This window comes from Quercus lobata, chromosome 2 (genome assembly GCF_001633185.2).
Source record: "Quercus lobata isolate SW786 chromosome 2, ValleyOak3.0 Primary Assembly, whole genome shotgun sequence".
NCBI classification, from domain to species: Eukaryota; Viridiplantae; Streptophyta; class Magnoliopsida; order Fagales; family Fagaceae; genus Quercus; species Quercus lobata.
This window is the reverse complement of record NC_044905.1, coordinates 41,476,944-41,498,466: the sequence shown is the minus strand read 5'-3', so window position 1 is coordinate 41,498,466 and position 21,523 is coordinate 41,476,944. Positions and strand designations below refer to the sequence as shown.

Here is a 21,523-nt window from a genome sequence, read left to right as displayed (position 1 = left end):
ATTTACCCTTATTTGAAAATGGATTTACAACATTGGTCTATAATTAATTTGTTAGATATAATCAACATTTTCATTCCATCAAATACGACTAATAAAAGTATAAAACTATCCAAAAAAAGAAGAAGATATATATATATATATATATATTTATATTTATATATATAAAACTACTATTAATTATTATAAAATAATTTTTATTACCTCAAAAAAATTATAATAAAAATAAAATAAAATTTTCTTTATTGTATATACCTGTGTTGTGTTGAAGATGAAAGAGTTTAACAAAAAAATGAAAAAAAAAAAAAAGGAAAAAAAAGAAGAATTAACTATTATAAAATAATTTTTATTACCTAAAAAAAATTATAATAAAAAAAAAATAAAATTTTCTTTATTGTGTATGCCTGTGTTGTGTCTAAGAAGAAAGAGTTTAACCAAAAAAAAAAAGAAAAAAGAAGAAGAAAGAGGTTTTCCCAGCGAAAGCGAACCCAAGGAGAACCCGTCGGAGCGAGCCACCATCGTGTCGGAGCACGGCGAGTACTCGCCGTTGTTGTCGCTCGCTGCGTCAACGGAGACCAGAAAGTTGGAGCAACGCGCTCTCATGGGTGCTGCCGGATCGAAGCTCGAGAAAGCTCTCGGAGACCAGTTCCCTGAAGGCGAGCGCTACTTCGGTCTCGAAAATTTCAGCAACACTCGCCATTGCAACAGCGTTTTGCAGGTTCAATCCGAATCGTTTTGCTTCTTTTTTTTTTTTTTTTTTTTTTTTTAAAATTTTTGTTTTGTTTTTATTTTTCGTTTTGATTTTGTGGTTAGGGTTTCAATTTCTAATGGAATTTGTATTTCATCGCGAGCTTGAATTTTTCTTGTTTGGTTGCCTTATTTGCAAAGTCAGTAACAAAGGTAAATAGTAAGATTCAAAATTTTTTTTTTCATTCACCTCAAATTTTCTCAGGAAACAAACAAAGATTATTTATATAATCTGCTTGTAATTTTGTTAATTTAGAAAGGGTAAATTAAGGAATTCATTTAGTCAATAATTTATCTACTCTACTCTCCATCCAAATCTCTCCAATTTGGGGAATTAAAAATGAGGGGTTGGAGGTAGTTGAAACCCCTCCAAATCCCTCCCCCTCCTTCCTTAAAAAACTTCCAAACAAGGTAATTCCCTCCCTTTACTCTACTCCCCCTCCTTTTTTAAACTCCCAAACAGGCCATTAGTCTTTGAGGCAATTGATCTCATGAGATTCCTAAGAACCTGTGCGTTGCTTTCATGATGTCATGTTGCTGTTACCATGGTCACTTTGACATTTTAGAAACTATGAGGTTCCAAAGTTCTTAGGATTGAATTGGAATTAAGAGGAGAAAGCATGAAAGACAGTAGGACATGTAGGACAACCAATAAGAAAAAAACTCTGGTGCTTTACTTATGTGGATATGGTTCTGTCTTCTTGATTAGTGGTCTGTACGCTGTAGCGCAAGTTGTTGACATTTAATATCAAGCTGGATGCAGAATTAGTTTATGGAAGCCAAAATAATTTCTATAGATATATGTGACTAAAAGCTAGTGAGTGTATAAATAACTTGCTAAGTTGAAAGAGCCTTGTAGCTTGATTCCATGATCTTTGCATGGGGACAACATAAGAAGGGTACTTGCTGAAAGGGATAATTATCTTGGTCTTGGCTCCCCTACCTTTTGGTTATGTTCTCTAGCCACCGGCAAGCAGAAACCTTATGTGATACAGTGAAAGTTGTACCATAGCAACCTATGGGGAAAGAAGAAACTGATACAGCAATTTGCATAATTCTTGAACATTGTTTTGAAGAAGAAATATCATCACTTGCACCATATGCCTAGTGAGTACATGTTCCCCACACCACTCATAGGTGAATTTTTAGATATGATTCATGAATGCTGCACATTCTTCCCTATATTTGTTCTGCTACGTTGTAAATGTCACGTTCAGGATGTATTGTAACTATTCCCAAATTCTGAAATTCAAGGTGTAAGGTATATCAAAAGAATATATTGGTTGGTTAAGGTCCTACTTGCCTTGAGAAGCTAAATCAGCATACGCTAACCATCCTTGTTTAATCAAACCAAGCAAGGTATATATTTATATGGGCTTTAAAGTGATTTTCTGCAACCTTTGAGTGGTAAGCTAGGAAGTCAAGCATATGTAATGGTCCTATCTATTGCCATCATAGGTGAATCCCTTATTAAATACTTTGTTTCATTTTGCTTTGATTGCAACCTAGCATGTAACTGGGATATCAAAACAAAAAAGAAGAGTCCTTTTACACATCTCCGTTGAGGAATTTGAGAAGTTCAACGATCATAACAGATGTTTGATTTACTTCTCCCTATGATTCTCCCAACAATAATCATATGATTTCTGATTCACTATCTAAGAAGCTTGTTCTTTAATTCTACTAATGAAGGTTGACCAAGTGTTGATACATACATCCATTAAGATATGTTCAAGTGACATAGGATCTTTAGTAGTTCAATACTAAATTAGACTTTTTTATCAGATCTTGAAAGGTTCTTGAATAAGTGTTGATGCTTAAAGGTTTAGGTAGGTTCAGGTAATGAAAAGATTGGATTTTGAATCTGTTTGATGGCTGTTTGGTGTTAAGAAATAAAGAAAGATAAGCACAAGGCAATCACACCTTGGTTTTCCCAAGCAATACACTTGGGCAGGAGATGACAATCACATGCAAGGCCTTTTCCCTTAATTATTACAGGGGGCACGTTTAGCCCTATATAAAGGGCTTTTGCCTTTTCTTCTCCACTCTCTCCCCCCCCCTACCCTCCTCCTCCCAAATCAGGTAAAACAGAACCTCCAAGGTAACACAACAGGTTTGAGTTAAATCCAAGAATTCTATGTGCATTTAATACCCTTTGTATTTTATTAAGTAAGTTGATGAATTTTATTAAAATCAATCTCGCTATAAATGTTATTGAATTCAATTAAGCCTTTATATAGGTTATTGCCAAATACATCCAAAAAAAAATATAGGTTATTGCCAAATTCTTTCCTAGAAGGACTAGGACTCTAAATAAGTTATTTCTAGAAAAATTAAGGCTACTAATAAAAAAGAAAAAAGTACTTAAGAACTACTAAATCAAATAGAAAAATGACCCAAAACAAAATCTCATGGGCCTTTTGTACATCCAAGGACAACCCATTTTAGAAAATTTTGAATTTACAAGATTGCCTTAATTCAGTAAAACTTAATTAAAACTGAACTAAGAACTTTCTAACCTAAAGAAATTTAATACTAATAAGAGTCAATAATAACTAAAGTAGCCTATGAAAGGTTCCAATGAGGCCTCATATTGAAATTAAACCACTATTCTTCAATCTTCTGGTATTTGATTTTGTTTTTCCTTGAACTCTTTACTGCATGAGCCATCAGGGCTTCATGTTAGTTGGAGCAGGTCCAGATCAGGAGGGGATAGGACTGGGAGATAGAATTGAATATGAGGAAGAAAATTGAACAAAAAATAACGGATAGGCCCTTATGATTCAGCACCAAGCTAAAAACTTAGAAACAGCACCTAAGTTGCTAAGAATCAATACCCAGCAACTGGAAAAATTCCAATATGAAATTTCAATACTCAATATTTTGTCTTCTATGTTTACTAGAGCCTTTTTAAACGGGATTTCAAGGAGTACATCAATAAGGAAAATAATTAATAAAAAAAATCCCTCATGATTCTCAACAACGGTAAAGTCAAATTTAAAAAGAAGTTTGGTTCAAAATTCAAAAATAAAACCCGGAAGAAAATAGATGATTTTACTTGGGCTCCTTGCATTAATATGCCAGAAGGAAATGACAAAGCAAAGCAGATTGTCTTCATTATCTTGTTTGCTATAGGAAAAAAGGAAATAAAATGAAAGCACAAATGCCTTTTAATGTAGCCATAGTTCAGAAGATTTCCTTTATCTGTAGCAGAATATTATAAGGAGTTTATTTATTTATTATTTAATTTTGTATAAGTGTATAATTCTATAAAACAAGGGGAAAGAGATTGTCCTCTTATTAGAACTGGCTTCTGTTATGTGTCTCTCTTTTTTCTTTTTCTTTTTTAAGTTTATTATCCTTTGGTCTACTTTTGCTGGTGCCTTGCATGATTAAACTCATAAATTGCATGCAAATTTTGTCCATGAGGTTCTCCCCCCCTTCTTTATTTTTATTTGTGGTCTTAATTCCTATGTGAACTTTAGGAGGTTAGATTTTTGTTTCTTCCAATATTAGTTTCTCATTCTTTTATTTTCTTTTTGGCTAAGTTTTTTAATTTTTTCATTCAGAAACATTTCTAATCATTTTTCAATTCTCTACAGATCCATGTGACTCAGATGTGGAACATAAAGTGATTTTACTAAAGTTTATAGATTCCATAACCTAATCCCCCCCCCCCCCCCAACAGTGCAAAATAAAATGGTTGAGGCTTGAATCTTGGATTTTGAGAATGGATCGAAACAGGATTCTTATGCAGTTCTTTCACTTAGCACAATAGAATGAAGGGGAATTCATATAATTTCAAATCATGTTCTTATTGAAGAGAAAGAACCAAAAAAAAAAACTGCTCTGAATCTTGGCTCAGGTTGGGACTTTAGTTTGATGTGAATGTGCATACTGTAATATTCAGAATTTATTCAAGACTTAATGTAGGAAATGCATTTGGAGTTTGATATGGCTGTATCTGCTTCACAATCTGTACCATTTAGTGCTATCCTTAATTTTTTTTTCCTCCTCTCTTGGCGTGGTGAGGGTGGAGAAGGAAATGCAGTCTGCCATCTTGTGGCTGTGAGAAACATGACCCATCCTCATTGATAGTGGGGTATGAAGATATGAGACTATACTAATAGTTGTTTTGTGAATTTGTGTACTAGATGCAAGTTGGTGCTGGATGCATCTCACTTGCAGAGATGGATGCATGTCTGGGGCATTTGCCAACTGGATATAAGCCACGCCCTCTAATGTTCAACTAAAGGAGATTTTTGCTGGGTTTTTTCAGCTCACCTGAAGCATAATTTAAGATTCTACCTGGCATGAGATGGTTATCAAGGATGAAGGTTACAAAAAGATCCAATCAAACTTTACACAAGATCTAGTCAAGTTAGTGACACAAGGTCAGGTCAAGTCAAGTCAAAGTCATCATAATTTCATGTTCGAACGTCATTATCAAATGTCCGCCTCCATTTCCAGGTATGCACATTTCTCTGAATTTTTTTAATGCTGTTTTTGTGTATTGCTTCTGTTTGGTTAAGAATAACCTGATACTTTTTAGATTAGGTGCTTATAACTTAGATTAAGTTGATTCTTTGGTCCTCTAATGATCTGAGACATATTATCACAGTTTCCTTGGGCAGTTCTTTCACTGAGTCCAATGGAAAGAAAGTGAATTTGTATGATTTCATATCCCACTTTCTTATTGAAAGTAGGAACAAAAATACAATGCTCTAGGTAGGGATTTCAGTTTGAAGTGAATGTAACTCCTGTAATCAGCTTCCTGTCATATTCATAATCAATTCAGGACTTGATACAATAACCACGAAACCTTAGTCCTAAAAATGTTGGATTAGCTATGGATCCTCAATAGACTAATCAGAGTTAGTATTCTTTTGTCATTCTATCCTATTCGAAGTCATACTCCCTGTTACTTGCTAAATTGATATGTCATTTTATTTTTACAACTTTTACTAATGTTATTTTAGGTATTTTTCTATATTTTTTCGTTCCTTTGACTTGAATCAACTAACTTTACCTCACTAGTGCATTAATCACTCTTATCTACATTTTGCACTTGAGAAAACCATCTTGAGTGACTCGTTCATTTTTTCATCAATATGGACCATCCTTTTTTTAAGTGAACATTCTCTTTTCGAAGGCTATCTTTCCTTGTATTCCTACTTATCCATATTAGTATTCTCAATTCAGTTACACTCATTTCATGAACATGGTGCCTCTTAACAGCTTAACATTCAATACCATAATGTATAATTGTCTTATAGCAGGGTTATAAATTTTTTTGTTTAACTTGATATGTAGTCTACTGTGCACTTCTCCATTTCATCAACCCCAATCTTATTCTATGATTCACATCTTCTTCAATCTCTCAATTTTTGTGAATTATTGATCCAAGGTATTAAAAACTCTCGCTTTTTGGTACATCTTAACAATAAAGTCTTACAAACCCTTCATCTTTGTTTTAGTCCTTAGATTCTAAAGTATATTTGTTTAGGTCCTATTTAACCTAGAGCGTTTAGATTCTAAAGCATCTTTTCAAATTTCTAACTTGATATTAACTACTCGTCTAGTTTCATCCACTAAGGGTCCGTTTGGTTAGAGGATTGGAAAAGTGGGAGGATAGAAAATGGTGGGAGGATAGAAAATATTTTATTTTCTTTCCTTCTTGTTTAGTTGGGAGTGGAAAAGTGGAAAGATAGAAAAAATGAGTTTGAATAAATTTACTCATATACTCTTGTTAAAAAATGATATCCAATTAAAACAAAAAAGTGACAAATAACCACAAAAAAAGAGCAATCACCTAAATTTATTAAAAAAATAAAAATCATGTCCCAAAAAAAAAAAACGTTTAGTTAAAAAAAAAAAAAACAACTATCATGTTCAAGCCCTAGAAAAAAAAAAAAAAAAAAAAAAAAAAAAAAAAATCACACCCAGGCCTAGAAAGTCAAAAGAAAAAAAAAGAAAAAGAAAAAAAGAGAATAGAAAAAAATAAAATAAAATAAGAGGCTACGTTGCCAAGGAAAAACAAGGGCAACGTTACTGCCCAAGGGAGAAGGGAAAAAAGAAGAAGAAAAAAAGTCAACTTGAAGAAGCTTGTAGTGTGCACATACACATGGGCATTTTTGTCAATTAAGAAAAAATTCATCCCCACTCAGTTTTTTCTCTATTTTGGAGAGAACATTTTGGTGGGCGTGGAGAGAAAACACCTGCGCTCTACCATTTATTTTCCTTTCTTCCTATCCAACCAAATACACTCTAAAAAAGTTTTTCTTCCCATTTTCTCTCCAAAGTTTTCCATTCATCCTGTTTCACCTCTAAACAAACACAAGAGACTTTATCTTGAATAGTTCTAGACTTCTAGTCAACTTTTCCATCACTAGTACAAAGATATATATTGTCTTAATACCAATACTTGATGTAAATCTATAGTGATATTTGATAAGAAACCAGGGATGGAGCCATTCTTTGGCTTTGGGGGCCATGGCCGCCCCCCCCCCCCCAACACAAATTTTGGAAAAAAAATCAAGGAGTATATATATAGATTACAGATTTGAGCAATTTTTCCCAAGAAAATTACACTTGCCCCCCAAGCAAAATCTTTTAAACAAAAAGAAAAAGCCCATTAAAAATTTACAAATCTAAAATCCCAAAAAATACAAATCGGTAAACCCAAAAAATTAGGCCAACAACAAAGTCACCAAAATAGAAAGGCTAAAGAAAGAAGTACAATCACACAATTTACCAAAAACATTAGCTCAGCCCTTAAAAAATTTGAAACAAAACCAATCTGACATCAAATCATTCAATCAAATTGCCCCCCCCCCCCCCCCCCCCACCAAAAAAAAAAAACCCTAATCCAGAGGGAGACACAAGTACTGAGACGTGAGGCAAAGGGCATGAAGACTGAGACCACAAATGCAGCAGCACTGCACGGCACGTTGGTAGCAAATCTACTTCAGAGAGAGACCAAGAAAGCTCCAGCATGGTATTTCCCTCTCTCATCTTTGTTGAGCAGAGGCAGAGCCTCTTTTCTCTCAATCTCTCTCTCTAACTCTCTTCTCTCTTTTTCAATGGAAGATGGAGAACACTCTTAATTTTTTTTTTTTTTTGTTTGGTTGCTAAATGAAGAATCACTATTTCTATATCAATACATAAACTCTCTTTTACTGTTTGGAGTTAGGACCCACGTACAGGGGTATTTTTTATTTTTATATTTTTTTGAACAAAGTTTCTCTCCAAACTAGTTTGGAGAGAAACCCTACAAACTCATCATATATTTATATTGAGTGTGAATTTTGAAAATCTAACCGTTAGATTTAATGTTCTTATTACATCCTTAATACTTACAAAATTTCAAGAAAATAAAAAATCAATTGCTATGTTATCAAATAAATGTTATAATTTCAAGTTTTTGTAATCTAAAGTTGTATATAAAAAATAAGTTAATTGATCAAATAGTAAATAATATCCGATTTGAACGAAATTTGACATGCATGTTAAGAATATAAGGAACATGAAATTCAATGGTTGAATTTTCAAAATTCATACTCAAAAAAGAAATATATAAGAAGTATGAAGAGTTTCTCTCCAAACTAGTTTGGAGAGAAACTTTATTCTATTTTTTTTTATGAACTACCCATCTACTGATTGGGTGATTTTGTTTTTTATTTTTATTTTTATCTATATAACAACTAATAGCCGAAACATTTGACCTTTTATTGACCTTACCTCATTGCGCCATGTGGCTACATAAATTAATGCCACGTCTACCATTAAAAAAAAATAGAACAATGTATCTTTTCGGTGGTGCTTATTTAGTTACAGTGGGTAACTACTTATTATTGTTTGTTTTTTTTGAAAAACTACTTATTATTGTTTATATAGGCTGTTTATGTTGTGTTTTCTTCTTTCCGTTTTTCCGTTTTCTGTTTTTTTTTCCCCGCTGCGAGAACAAACTCAGCGAACGTTGTGTACCAAAAACAGAGTGTCCTTGACGCTACTGCTATTGGTAATTTTTTTCTTTACAAACATTAGTTGGTCTTGCTTACTCTTGCATTAGTTGGTCTAACTCTTTCAAACCCACACTGTTTCAGTGGGTAACTACTTACAGCAAAGATTGTGGACAAAAAACAGAGTGCCCTTGATGCTACTGCTATTGGTAATTCTTTTCTTCACAAACATTAGTTGCTCTTGCTTACTCTTGTAATAACTAATAGCCGAAACGTTTGACTTTTTGTTAACCACTCCTCATTGCGCCACGTGAATATATAAAATTACGCCATGTTTACTTTTAAAAATACTAAAACATTGTACCTTTTCATTTGGTATTTTTAAAAATACTTAAGCATTGTGCCGTTTCATTTGGCGGAATAAAAGAGACATTTCAATGATATTTTTACTTTTCAGTTCCATTGTGTTCTGTGGCTTATATTAAATTAGACACAATGTTATCCTAAAAAAAACTATGAAAACTTCAAAAGATCAAGTGTTGCACTCACTATGAAAATGAGAAACTGTACTGTCCGCTTAAATTACGTTATCATCCACTATTTCCATTCATTCAACAAAAATAGGCAAAAGAAAAGGAAACTCTTCTCCTGTTCGTTCTCTGTTCGTTTCATTTCTGCAACTCCATACACACAAGGTCAGTATAGCGTTGTTAATTTTCCTGTTTCGGATTCTAAATCTGTGTAGTTTACCAAATTTGGTCCACTTTCATTCCATTTGTGTTTTCCGTTTCTAAACAACAGACATAGGGAAAAGAAAATCCAAAATCGCAAACCAATTTTGCCTCTTCAGAAATTGAAAAGAATCCTTTTCTTTTATCAAGAAACAATAGCATCTCTTACAATTTGACCCATTTTGCAACTGTCAAATTCTCCCATTCGATCAGACACACACGGATAAACCCTTTCCTCCATTAAATTCCTTACGCATATTTATTCCTTATTAATTGTTGTTGCTCTCTATCAATTGGTAAGCCCTATATCTTCTCTAAATTTCATTGACTTCTTATGCATTTCATGCATCAAAGGTAGGTATTTCCATGCTCATGCATAATGATTAATTTAGCATTAGTTGAAAACTTGGGTTAGCAGATTTTCATATGAATGTTTGGATTGTGAAAGGGAAGTTAGTCCTACCCATTGCATTTGGGTGTAAAATTTTGACAGAATCAAAATATGCTGTTGTTCTTGACAGTAGCAGGTTTAATTATGCACTTGAAGTGTTCGATAAAATGCCTAGAAGATGCAAGGTTGGTTTTTATTGGGATGCTTTGGTCTCAAATTAATGTCTCTACTTTTTTGTTTTGAGAATTTTTCCAGAGTGAAATTTTGAGTAGAAACAAACAAATAAATAGCAAATAGTTTGTTAAAAAAATGTGTTACTGCATATTAAGGGATTATTTACTTAATATGGTTGTGTGATTATTTACTTTTTGATAGTTTGTTTGGTGTGTTTCTATCTTTCATCTTTCTCTTCTGTCATTTTAAAAAACCTCTTACCCTTTCATTTTTTGTTGAAATTCAGATTCGCTGAGTTTTTCTTGTCAAGTAATAATAATTCATAATATGCCAAATTTTCAAGGGCCTCATTTACATTGTCCCTTATCAGTAATTTTGTATTTTCAATGACATTTTTTTTCTCATGTGCTAATGTAGATCTATCATCTCTGCTCTGGCTTATAAGACAGTTGGTGGCTATTCAAGCCTCCTAAGGTCTTTCTTTCCTTCCTTTTATCTCTAATTTACAATATAAAGGCATTTTCATATAAATTTACGTCACATCCTTCATCATTCAGTACATATTCAAACTCCTTTGAGTAAATATTTAACGTTAAATTGATTTTAATTAGTTTTTTTTTTCATATAAATTCTGTAGATTTATTCTTAGTTTCAACTAAATTAATGACTTTTCTATGTAGATTTCCTATCTCCTCTCACATTGTTTTGCCAGTAGCAATCCACTGTTAGTTTTTTTGCTCTCTCTGATTTTATTTATTTTTATTTTTTTCAGTAAATTTGTAATTATTTTTGGCTAATCTGAAGTCCGTTTGGCTATGCATTTGATCTGAGCTTGATGTGGTTTTTCATGTGATTAGGTTTCAATCAAATGAGAAACCAGTTAGTAAGATATAATGACTTAACTATTTGCACATTTAATAAGTAGCACTGATCAATTTGTTTGTGGATTAGTGAGCTCAAGAAAACCAGTTAGTGAGATGTAATGAATTGTCTAACCATGCAAAGTCTCTTCTAACAACTTGGTGCAGGGTTGCATCTAAAGGAAAAATCGAAAATGGTTGCTCTTGATGTTGTTAATAAGGAAGCTATTGATCTGGCATGTTCTTTTAAAAATTATACTCTGTTATCATCTTACAACATGCCAACTTTATCTTAATGAATGTTCCAATTAATGAATATTCTTTGTGAAAATTCATAGCTGCAAATATTAGAATAATTAATGTTATTAGCTTTCATAGTTTACTTATAAAAAAAGAAAAAAGAAAAAAGAAGCTTCATAGTTAGATGATGGAGTTTAGTGGGCTCAATTGATACTTTAGTAGAATATATTTTATTCTGCCACAAACAACCATTTTTTTTTATCCTTTATTTTGTGTGGAATTACAATCAATTGGAAGAAATTAGATCTTTCATGTTTAATTCAAGCAGGTATGAATACTTTGATTTGCCTAGAATCAAGAAGCATGAAATGGATGGAAATGCAAAGAAATTTTCATTACTTTATCTTATTTGATTGGTGCTAAATTAGAATTTGCTTTATGTTGGAAATCTAATCCCTAAAGAAGTTTTTGAGTATCTTAATTGTTCAAGAATGGATTTGACCTTTGATCAATTGATTTGATGCAGTTCAAGAAAGATTGGATTTGTTTAGATACAAACTTGAGGAGGAAAAGGTTAGTAAAGAAATGTTTAAATTTTATATTCATCCCTTCATTTTTATTTTGCCATTATTGCTTGCTCAATCTCCCTCATTGATTGGTTCTTCTATTCCTTTATTTTTGGTGTTATCTTTAGTGTCAATAAAGTTAATAAGTTATTTACTTTTTCGAGGAATATAAATTGCACTTTTGGTTTGGGACTATTGAAGGCACTGTGGAAAAGTAAGAACACTGCTAGGGGGCTTGAAACTACTCTTTGTTGCTCTTTGGGACCATGATTTAACTTTTCATACAAGCATAAACAAATTATTTTTGTATTTATTTGTATATGAGTTTTGTTGTTATATTATTGCAATTTTAATGTTGAATTTGTTATATGAACCTATGGTATAACCTCAAGTTACTATTAATATTTAGTCATTTGTTCATATATCCTTTAGAGATAACATATATAATATTATATCAAGATTAATATGAAATTAATTAACATTTTATATATTAGTACTTAATAAAGAAAACAAATATGTATAATATGTTAAAATAAAATTTCTGAACTTTCTTGTGCATAGCACAGGTTAGCGACTAGTTATTATTATTATTATTTTTATAACATATGCCTATATGAATAAAGGAGAAACAATATCAATTAATAAAGGAGCAACAAATAATTAAAGGTTGTGCCTGTCTTTTAATGTGTTTTTTTTTTTTTTTTTTTTAGTTGAGATGGTTTGAAATTTTAATGGTTAGTTGTTAATATTTATTAGAGATTGTTGATTGCAGTGTTATGCTACGTGCGTAGTGTTATGTTTTTTTTTTTTTTTTAACTTCGCCCCCCTAACTTGAACTTCTGGCTCCGTCCCTGTAAGAAATTCACCTTTGATGCCTTTATTTGTTTTCATACTAGTTACAACTCACAACTTAAATTCGATTGTTGTTGAAATGTATGGATGAGATGACTGAATTTGTAATGATGTTTGATAAATGGCGGGTGGATTAGTGGTTATTTTTTTGTATCATTCACTAATTTTGATATCAAATATATGATAAAACAAGTTCATAATCGATTTTTGAATCTGAAATAGGTGGTTAGTAGTAGGCAGTTCTATTCTTAATTTTGGAGAGGTTGGAAAGCAGATGTCATCACACCAAGTTCTAACCTTTATACGGTATTACCATAGAATGATCTAAACTAAACTCAAAACACATGCGAATGTTATAATCGACTTTCCATTGTTTTCAAATATGTTATCGTGCATTACACGGGTGAGTACATTATCGTGGATCACACGGATTAGTGTCACATTATATGTGGGGTGTAGAGACTGGAGATATTGACAAGGACGAGGACGAAGACGAAGACGAAGACGAAGACGAGGAGTTGCTCTCCTTAGTCTTTTGATCCAGTAAATTTCACTAAACCTGAGCTGGTTGAATAATAAGTGCAGTGATAGAGTAGTGCGCGTAAGTCACGTCTGACAGAAGTACATAGCCCTACATTATTCATTTCATTGGCTCATCTCTCCTGTCTTCTGAAAGCAAAATTTAACTTTCTACATGCCACGACATAGGTTATTGAGAATAAAGCTAACAAACATATAAAAGATCCGATCTAACATAGTCCGATGGCAAATCAAGTCAAAGTCAAGCATTATAATTTCTCTTTGGAATATTTTCCAAGCAAGCTGGATTGTTTGGTATGAACTGGTTTCTCCCATTGCTTTATTTTGATTTGATACTTTTTTTTTTCATTTTTTTTTTCCAACTTTTAGAAAATGGACCTTTACAAATATTGTCTAAAAGAAAAAGTATAAAGGTTAAAAGTATGGCTACTTTTAAAAAGTGTGGTTTAAAATATTTTCTTAAATAGACACTCTGAAGGTGGTTAGAGCACTCAAATTCAGTGCTCTTAAACCAACTGAATGCTAAAATAGAGAATGCTTTAAAACCCATTAAAAGCTAAAATCATATTTATTAAACCTGGACTGATCTGGTTGGAAACGCGGTGTGTTGTGAGAAAAAGATTTCATAGAACTGTCATTATGTGGCACCCATGAGTAAGACAACCAACCGTGTGAGATAGGGGGAGGACTACAGAGAAGACTTAAGACAACCAACCGTGTGAGATGGGGGGAGGACTTCAGAGAAGAACTTCTTCATTTTTTTTTTTTTTTTTTTTTTTTTTTTTTTTTTTTTTTTTTTTGAGAAGACTTAAGACTACAGAGAAGACTTAAGACAACCGACCGTGTGAGATGGGGGGAGGACTTCAGAGAAGACTTTTTTTTTTTTTTTAGAAGACTTAAGACAACCAACCGTGTGAGATGGGGGGAGGACTACCGCCAAGACTTACCCTATGTTTCGAAGTAGAGAGAAGGAGAGTAGTGGAGAGGAGAGTAGAGGGGAATGGTTATCTTCCACTTTATTTGGATGTTTTTAAAATTAAGTAAGGGGGAGAGAAATAATTAGTCTTTTCATTTGTAATTTTGTTAATATAGTAAGGGTAAATTTGATAATTCATTTGGTCAAGTATTTTTGTTCTCCAAATCTCTTCAATTTGGGGAATTAAAAATGAGGGGTTGGAAGTAGTTCAAACCCCTCCAAATCCCTTTCCCTCCTTCTTTAAAAAACATCCAAACAAAGTATGTAAATTACTCTCCCTCTCTTTACTCTATTCCCCCTCCTTCCCCCAACATCTAAAAATAGCATTAATAATTGAGTCTAGTGGGGACTTAATAATTGAGTCTAGTGGGGACTGTTGCGTCATTTTGTTCGCACATTTTGCATAAGTGAGATTTGACTTGATATTCCAGCCACACACTGCACATTGACTAGAAATGTATACCAACCGTTTCTAGTGCCTCAATGTGTTCCACTACATTTCGATTCATTCCGTGTTGGAATGGCCTTTTTTTTTGTCTTTCGTTGGTAGTGGTAGTGGAGGAAGAAAGAGTGGAGATAGACATATAGAAGAATAGAAAAATGAAGATTCATTGATAGGGATTAGGGACCATTGGAAAAAAAAAAAAGTAGTAAGAATAGAAAAGCGAGCCAAAAGAAGATATGCTTTTTGTTTTTTTAATTGTAGGCATTCGGTAGAAATTATATGAAAGTGGGAAAACACTAAACAAAAATAGGGTTAATTACAAAAAAATAGAAAGAAAAAAAAAAAAAAAACTCTAAACTATGAGAAACTTCTGCTTGGCACCTCAAAGTTCAAACTATGAAAACTCACAATCACCACCTTGGTTGTAACAAGCTTTGCAAATTTCACTTCATTGCCGGATTGATTGTTAAAATTAACTGTCACATGACCATAAAAATTTGAATTCTTCGTTTGGCCTTTATTTTTAGTTATTTTACTAAAATTTTATAATCATGTGACAAGTACATGTTTGTTAATATTGCCGGTCAATTAGGCTATATGGGGTTAAATTTGTAAAGTTTGCTACAATTAGGATGATGAATGTAAGACTTATTGTTTTGGATGCAAAGTGCAAGTACCCTTATACTTTAGGACGATTTTCTACATTTAAATCATGCAAATATCTTTCTCAAAAAAAAAAAAAAAATCATAAAAAAATCCATTTTCAATTTTTTTTTTCCTGAGAGTTTGTTTTCATTTTTGGTAAAGAAGAAGGATGGAGGAGAAAGTCATTTAATAGAATAAATATATTTTTTACCATCCACCTTTTAAATGCTTCAAGATTCCCTCCCTCATTACTCACAATATATTAAAATTTTTTAAATAATATGATCAAATAAGGAAATAATATATTTTAAACACCTAAATTTTAGGTCACATTTATACTTGGGTAAAACACAATTCAAACTAAACTATCATTAGAATAAGTATTTATAATAGTAATTTCAAAAATCTCATATTCCCCCCATTTTTTATTTTTAGCTTTTGTCAAAAATGGAGAGAAAATTCGTAGTTGACGGGGTGTTTGTTTTTTTTAACCTTTTGATGTGTCATTTGCCACATGTCAGTCATCTAGATAAAAACTGGAGAAAACATGAGGATTTTAAATGAAGAAGTACTAGGGACACTAATTTTGGCACAAATTTGTGCCACAACTCGTCACATGATAAGGGTGTGTTAGTGGGCCATGTAGGGACACACCCTTATCATTATAACTCATCATGTGGCGAGTTATGACACAAAGTTATATCAAAATTGGTGTCATTATTTCTCTTCCAAACGGGAGGGGAGCCGGACCCTCTTTCTTTTAAATTTATATGGTCAAATCTTTTCTAGCATTCACATCAGTTCTTCTAAATTTTGTCTATTTTACACGAAAAAACCTACTTTTTCTATTTTGCACATCCACTTTTACAAACCACCCACATCAGTTTATCTATTCTACACATTTATTTATTAAAATATTCATTATTTTACTAATTTTTATTATTCACTCCATCACTGTCCCTCTTTCTCACAAACTCACAGCCACCATCACCACCACCATCACCACCATCATCAGTAACCAAACAAAAAACAGATATCAACCCACATGAAAAATCATCAGAAACCAAAGAAAAATCCGATCATCCCTCTTTCTCACAAACTCACAGCCACCATCACCACCTAGCCACTGTCACCACCATCATCAGAAACCAAACAAAAAACAGATATCAACCCACATGAAAGATCATCAGAAACCAAAGAAAAATCCGATCAACCCACATGAAAAATCATCAAAAACCAAAGAAAAATCAGATCAACCCATACATACCGATCAACCCACATGAAAAATCAGATTCAACATCAGATCAACCAACACCGATCAACCCACACAAAGAAAAATCAACGCCGATCAAAACACCATCGTCTCCATGCCTCCATGCCTCCACGCCTCCATGCCTCCACACATACCCAGATTAACCCACAATCCAAATCAACCCAGACCAAGCAAACCCACACAAACCAAGACCAACCCACACCATAAACTCAGATTAAACCACCGTCGAGACCTCCCCACGTCGCCGCCATCAATCATCGACCCAAACCCACACCGCCACCATCGAGACCACGCCACACGCCACGCACTGATCTCGCCACGCTGTGACCCACAACGCCGATCTCGCCACGTTGTGAACTCCGATGGCATGCTTTGAACGAGAGAGAGATGTGAGAGAGGGAGAGAGAACTGAGGATGAAAGGATTGGGTGGGTTTTTTGTGAGAGAAAGAGAGAGCGCAGAGAGGAAGGTGAGAGACAGTGGAAAGGAGAGAGAAAAAACTTTAAAAAACTAAATACACGGGCTACAGTGCCCGTGTAAATTTATATGGGTACTGTAGCTCGTTTAAAAATTTAGACGATTTTACACAATTTTAAACGGACTGATGTGGGGTGTTTTTGGGTTCAAAATGTGTAAAAGTAGCCAAAATATGTAAAATACACATTTATACACAATTATGCAAAAGTTGGTGTGAATGCTCTTATGTTACCAACTTACCATGTGTATTGTAATGCTTTTGCATTGTTTACTTCCCGTCCCCGAAGACTGACCCCAAAAGGTCAAGCACTCCCGTGCTTGGAAATGCAGTGGCAGTGTCACTGTCAAACCCAGCTTTTAGAATTTTCCTGCCAAAGACTTAGAAAACTGACCCTTATTTCTAGCTACTATATTCCGTTCACACTGGGTAGCTGGAATTTTGAAATATTTTGGAAAATTCGGTTAAGCCCCCTTAAAGACCCCAAATCAAAAATAAAAATCATATTAGACTAAAAAACAAAACCAAAAAAAAATCCCTTTATTTAAAAAAAAAAAAAAAAAAATCTCAGCCTAGAGAAAAATTTTAAATGAATTATATATTATGACCATATGTTTTGTTTGACATTTTGGTGGTTGGATTATTCAAAATTAAAATTTTAATATTTCAGTGCTATCACACCATTTAACTCCACCAACAGAGTTATTTTTATTTTTTTATTTTTCGTCATTAACAAGATGACTTTATAATTTAGTATCACCAATTATTTTTAGAATGCGTAATGATTAGTTTACAAAATGGTGCAAAGTTTTCTTATACATGGGACCCAACGTAAATTTCTTAAAGTGGGCAAATTCTTAGTGATTGCTCGCCAATTGCTCATCCATGAGTTGAGAAACCAGCATAACGAACTTTACCGCCAGAATTCAAATGACCAAAACAACTATCTTCCTCTCCTTCCTTCTCCTCCTTTTCCGACATGCGAACTCTGAGTCTCAGCTAAATGGCAAAGAACAAACAGTCCTCTTGAAACTAAAGCAACATTGGCAAAACCCACCATCTCTAAGCCACTGGCAAAATCCACTATCTCTAAGCCACTTGAGCTCCTTAAACTCCTCTCACCATTGTAACTGGCCAGAGATCACCTGCACCAATGGCTTAGTCACCCGACTACTTCTTCAAAACAAGAACATCAACCAAACAGTCCCACCCTTCATCTGTGACCTCAAGAACCTCACAGTCATTGACCTTTCATACAACTTCATTTCTCAAGAGTTTCCTAAAGCTCTCTACAACTGTTCCAAGCTTGAAGAGCTCAACCTCTCGCAGAATTACTTCAATGGCACAATTCCCGATGACATTCACCGCTTGTCTTGCCTGCGCCGCCTCAACCTTGGAGCCAACAGCTTCTATGGTAACATTCCATCATCTATTGGAAAGTTAACGGAGCTAAGGACGCTTCAGCTTCTCCAATGTGCGTTTAACGGTTCTTTCCCGCCAGAAATCGGCAACTTGACCAAACTTGAGTCACTGCAGTTGGCCTATAATGTAAACATGACAGCAGCAAAGATGCCTTCGAGTTTCACGAAGTTGAAGAAGCTTAAGCTTTTATGGATTACTGCGTCTAATTTGAATGGGGAAATCCCAGACACAATTGGAGAAATGGAGGCTTTGGTGCATTTGGATTTGTCAATAAACAATCTGACTGGGAAAATTCCAAGCAGTTTGTTTATGCTAAAGAATTTAAGTGTTGTGTATCTTTACAAAAACCAATTGTCTGGGGAGATTCCTCGGGTGGTTGAAGTATTAAACATTGATGTTATTGACCTCTCCGATAATAAATTGACCGGAAGCATACCTGATGATTTTGGCAAACTCAAAAACATGACAGGTCTGAGTTTGTTTTTCAATCAGTTATCTGGAAAAATCCCGGACAGTATTGGTCGTCTTCCAAGTCTGAAGGTCCTTAAAGTGTTTAGCAACAATTTATCAGGGACTCTGCCTCCAGACTTTGGGCGGTATTCTATGCTTGTAGAGTTCCAGGTTGCAGACAATAAGCTTGAAGGTGAGTTACCAGAGCACTTGTGTGATAATGGAAGGTTGGTGGGTGTGGTAGCTTTTAACAACAACCTCACTGGAGAATTGCCAAAGTCGCTTGGCAATTGCAATGGTTTGAAAATTGTGACTGTTTACAATAATAGGCTTTTTGGGGATATTCCTAGTGGCCTATGGACATTGTTGAATCTGAGCGTCTTGATTTTAAGCGACAATTCGTTTACAGGCGAGCTTCCTCAAAGAGTGGCAAGGAATCTCTCAAGATTGGAAATAAATAACAACAACTTCTGTGGTACGATTCCAGCTGGAGTGTCTTCTTGGAGGAATTTGGTGGTATTTGAGGCTAGTAATAACCTCTTTACTGGCACAATTCCTCGAGAAGTAACATCTCTTCCTTATTTAACAACTCTTTTTCTTGATCAAAATCGGCTCTCAGGCTCCCTTCCACCAGATATTATATCATGGAAAACGTTAAATACTCTAAACCTTCGCCGAAATAAAATCTCTGGACCTATTCCAGAGAAATTAGGTAATTTGGCAAGTCTTACAGAGTTGGACTTGTCAGAAAACCAACTTTCTGGCCAAATACCTCTCCAACTTGGCCTCCTGAAGCTCACTTTACTCAATCTCTCTTCCAATCATTTTACTGGGAGGATCCCAACACAATTTGAAAATGATGCATATGCCAGCAGCTTCTTGAACAATCTTGCTCTCTGTGCTAATAAGCCATCACTAAACATTAACAGCTGCAACAATTCTGACCATCATAAATCGAGCAAAGTTCCCTCCAAATATCTTCCTTTAATTATAGGTTTTGTGGCAGCAGCTCTACTGAGTTTAGTAGTTGCAATGATCAGTATTTATAGGAAGGGAAAGCATGGATTAGATTCCACATGGAAGTTCACCATATTCCAGAGGGTGAATTTCAGGGAATCAGACATTTTGTCAGGATTGACAGAAAATAATGTGATTGGTAGTGGTGGATCAGGGAAGGTATACCGTGTTGGTGTTAATGATTCATACAATTTTGTTGCTGTGAAGAGAATTGGGAATAACCGAAAGCTAGAGCAGAAGCTTGAGAAAGAATTTCATGCAGAAGTTAAAATATTGGGTTCGATTCGACATTCCAACATAGTGAAGCTGCTCTGTTGTATGTCCAATGAAAATTCAAAACTTCTAGTCTACGAGTATTCAGAAAACCATAGCCTACATGAATGGCTGCATAGGAAGAGTAGAGCATCATCCACCTCAAGTTCAGTCCAGCATGTTGTCCTGGATTGGCCTAAGAGATTGCAGATAGCGGTTGGGGCTGCCCAGGGGCTCTATTACATGCACCATAGCTGCTTCCCACCAATTGTTCATCGAGATGTGAAATCAAGTAACATCCTTTTAGACTCTGAGTTCAACGCAAAGATAGCTGATTTTGGTCTAGCCAAGATGTTCAAGCAGGGAGAACTTGCTACAGCGTCAGTTGTGGCTGGTTCTTTTGGCTACATAGCTCCAGGTATGTGATATACAAATGTATAAGTTTCATTCTAATAGTGATGTTCGTTTCCTTCTTTTCCATCAGCAGGAGTGCTATTTTAGTTTGTGTTGTAAATTTGAACTGCAGAGTATGCTCACACAACACGAGTTAATGAGAAGATTGATGTTTATAGCTTTGGGGTTATCCTTCTGGAACTAACTACTGGAAGGGAAGCTAGACATGGTGATGAACACACATCCCTTGCCGAATGGGCATGGCGTTACATTAAAGATGACATCCCTATAGTTGATGCATTGGATGAGGAGATCAAGGAACCCAGTTATTTGGAAGAAATGAGCTCTGTTTTCGAACTTGGAATCTATTGTACGAATGCAGAACCTTCTAAGCGGCCTTCCATGAAAGAGGTTGTGAAGATTCTGCTCAAATGCAACCAGCCAATTGTTTATGGAGAGAAGATTGCTGCAAGTTTGTACGATGCTTCTCCCCTCCTCAAGAATTCAAAGCTGAGGAGTGCGTCGGAAAATGATGAGGAAATCTTGGCATCCATCGTTTGATTTCTTCTGAGAAAAAATTTTGAACTTATCTGACTTGTATAATAATGTTTAAATAATGATGGTGTAGATTGTTAGTTTAGTATTTGAATAAATCTTATCTACTTACTTGTAGTAGATAAAGATTAGATTTCTTTTGAATTTAAATATTTGTTTTATCTTGTAAAGCCACCTATCATATCATATTATTATATAATAAAAGTTGGGTTTAGACGTCATGGTTGCGCCACTTGCCTTCACCAAATTGTAGAAATTTTATTAAATTTTTAGATTTTTAAAGAACTAAAAAGGAATAGTATTCTACCAAGACTCTAATTCTTTCTTATCATTAAGTATTTTATCTCAAAAAAAAAAAATATTTATATATATATATATATATATCTCACTAAGTAGTTTATCTAAGAAAAAAAAAAAAGTACTTCACCTTAGTTTATCTCAAAAAAAAAAAAAAAAAACTAAACTAAAAACTATCACCTCTTCACGTAACTATCATTAAGTAGTTTATCTTAAAAAAAAAAAAACTACTTCTTCTTTTTTGTATTAACTTAAACGTAAACAA

General features: G+C 34.1%; 2 protein-coding genes across 20 annotated transcripts; both read left to right on the top strand.

The window, feature by feature from the left end:
* Positions 1-426: 426 nt before the first annotated feature.
* Positions 427-12,034, top strand: LOC115975628. 19 transcript variants are annotated; one of them, XR_004088145.1, is made up of 6 exons: positions 427-715; positions 4,347-5,214; positions 8,850-8,914; positions 10,419-10,475; positions 11,628-11,674; positions 11,869-12,034. XR_004088145.1 is itself a non-coding variant. In XM_031096494.1 (6 exons), the coding sequence occupies exons 1-6, from the start codon at positions 9,256-9,258 to the stop codon at positions 11,883-11,885; spliced, it is 402 nt and encodes a 133-aa protein (XP_030952354.1). In that variant the 5' UTR covers positions 8,924-9,255; the 3' UTR covers positions 11,886-12,034. The 19 variants fall into 19 exon arrangements, 3 of the variants coding, with proteins under 3 accessions (XP_030952353.1, XP_030952352.1, XP_030952354.1); XR_004088140.1 differs by having other exon boundaries at positions 11,832-12,034; XR_004088137.1 differs by adding an exon at positions 10,682-10,725 and having other exon boundaries at positions 11,628-12,034.
* A 5,669-nt stretch (positions 12,035-17,703) lies between these two features.
* On the top strand, positions 17,704-21,128 carry LOC115975627 (receptor-like protein kinase 5). Its single transcript, XM_031096491.1, has 2 exons — positions 17,704-20,431; positions 20,540-21,128. The coding sequence occupies exons 1-2, from the start codon at positions 17,803-17,805 to the stop codon at positions 20,965-20,967; spliced, it is 3,057 nt and encodes a 1,018-aa protein (XP_030952351.1). The 5' UTR covers positions 17,704-17,802; the 3' UTR covers positions 20,968-21,128.
* Positions 21,129-21,523: the final 395 nt, after the last annotated feature.

Excerpts from the sequence above, each read along its gene's own strand:
- LOC115975627 (XM_031096491.1), top strand. The coding sequence starts at position 17,803 with ATGACCAAAACAACTATCTTCCTCTCCTTCCTTCTCCTCCTTTTCCGA. Across the intron at positions 20,432-20,539 it reads TTTTGGCTACATAGCTCCAG|AGTATGCTCACACAACACGA; the intron begins GTATGTGATATA and ends TTTGAACTGCAG.
- LOC115975628 (XM_031096493.1), top strand. The coding sequence starts at position 5,063 with ATGGTTATCAAGGATGAAGGTTACAAAAAGATCCAATCAAACTTTACA. Across the intron at positions 5,215-10,418 it reads ATGTCCGCCTCCATTTCCAG|ATCTATCATCTCTGCTCTGG; the intron begins GTATGCACATTT and ends GTGCTAATGTAG. Across the intron at positions 10,476-10,681 it reads GGCTATTCAAGCCTCCTAAG|ATTTCCTATCTCCTCTCACA; the intron begins GTCTTTCTTTCC and ends TTTTCTATGTAG.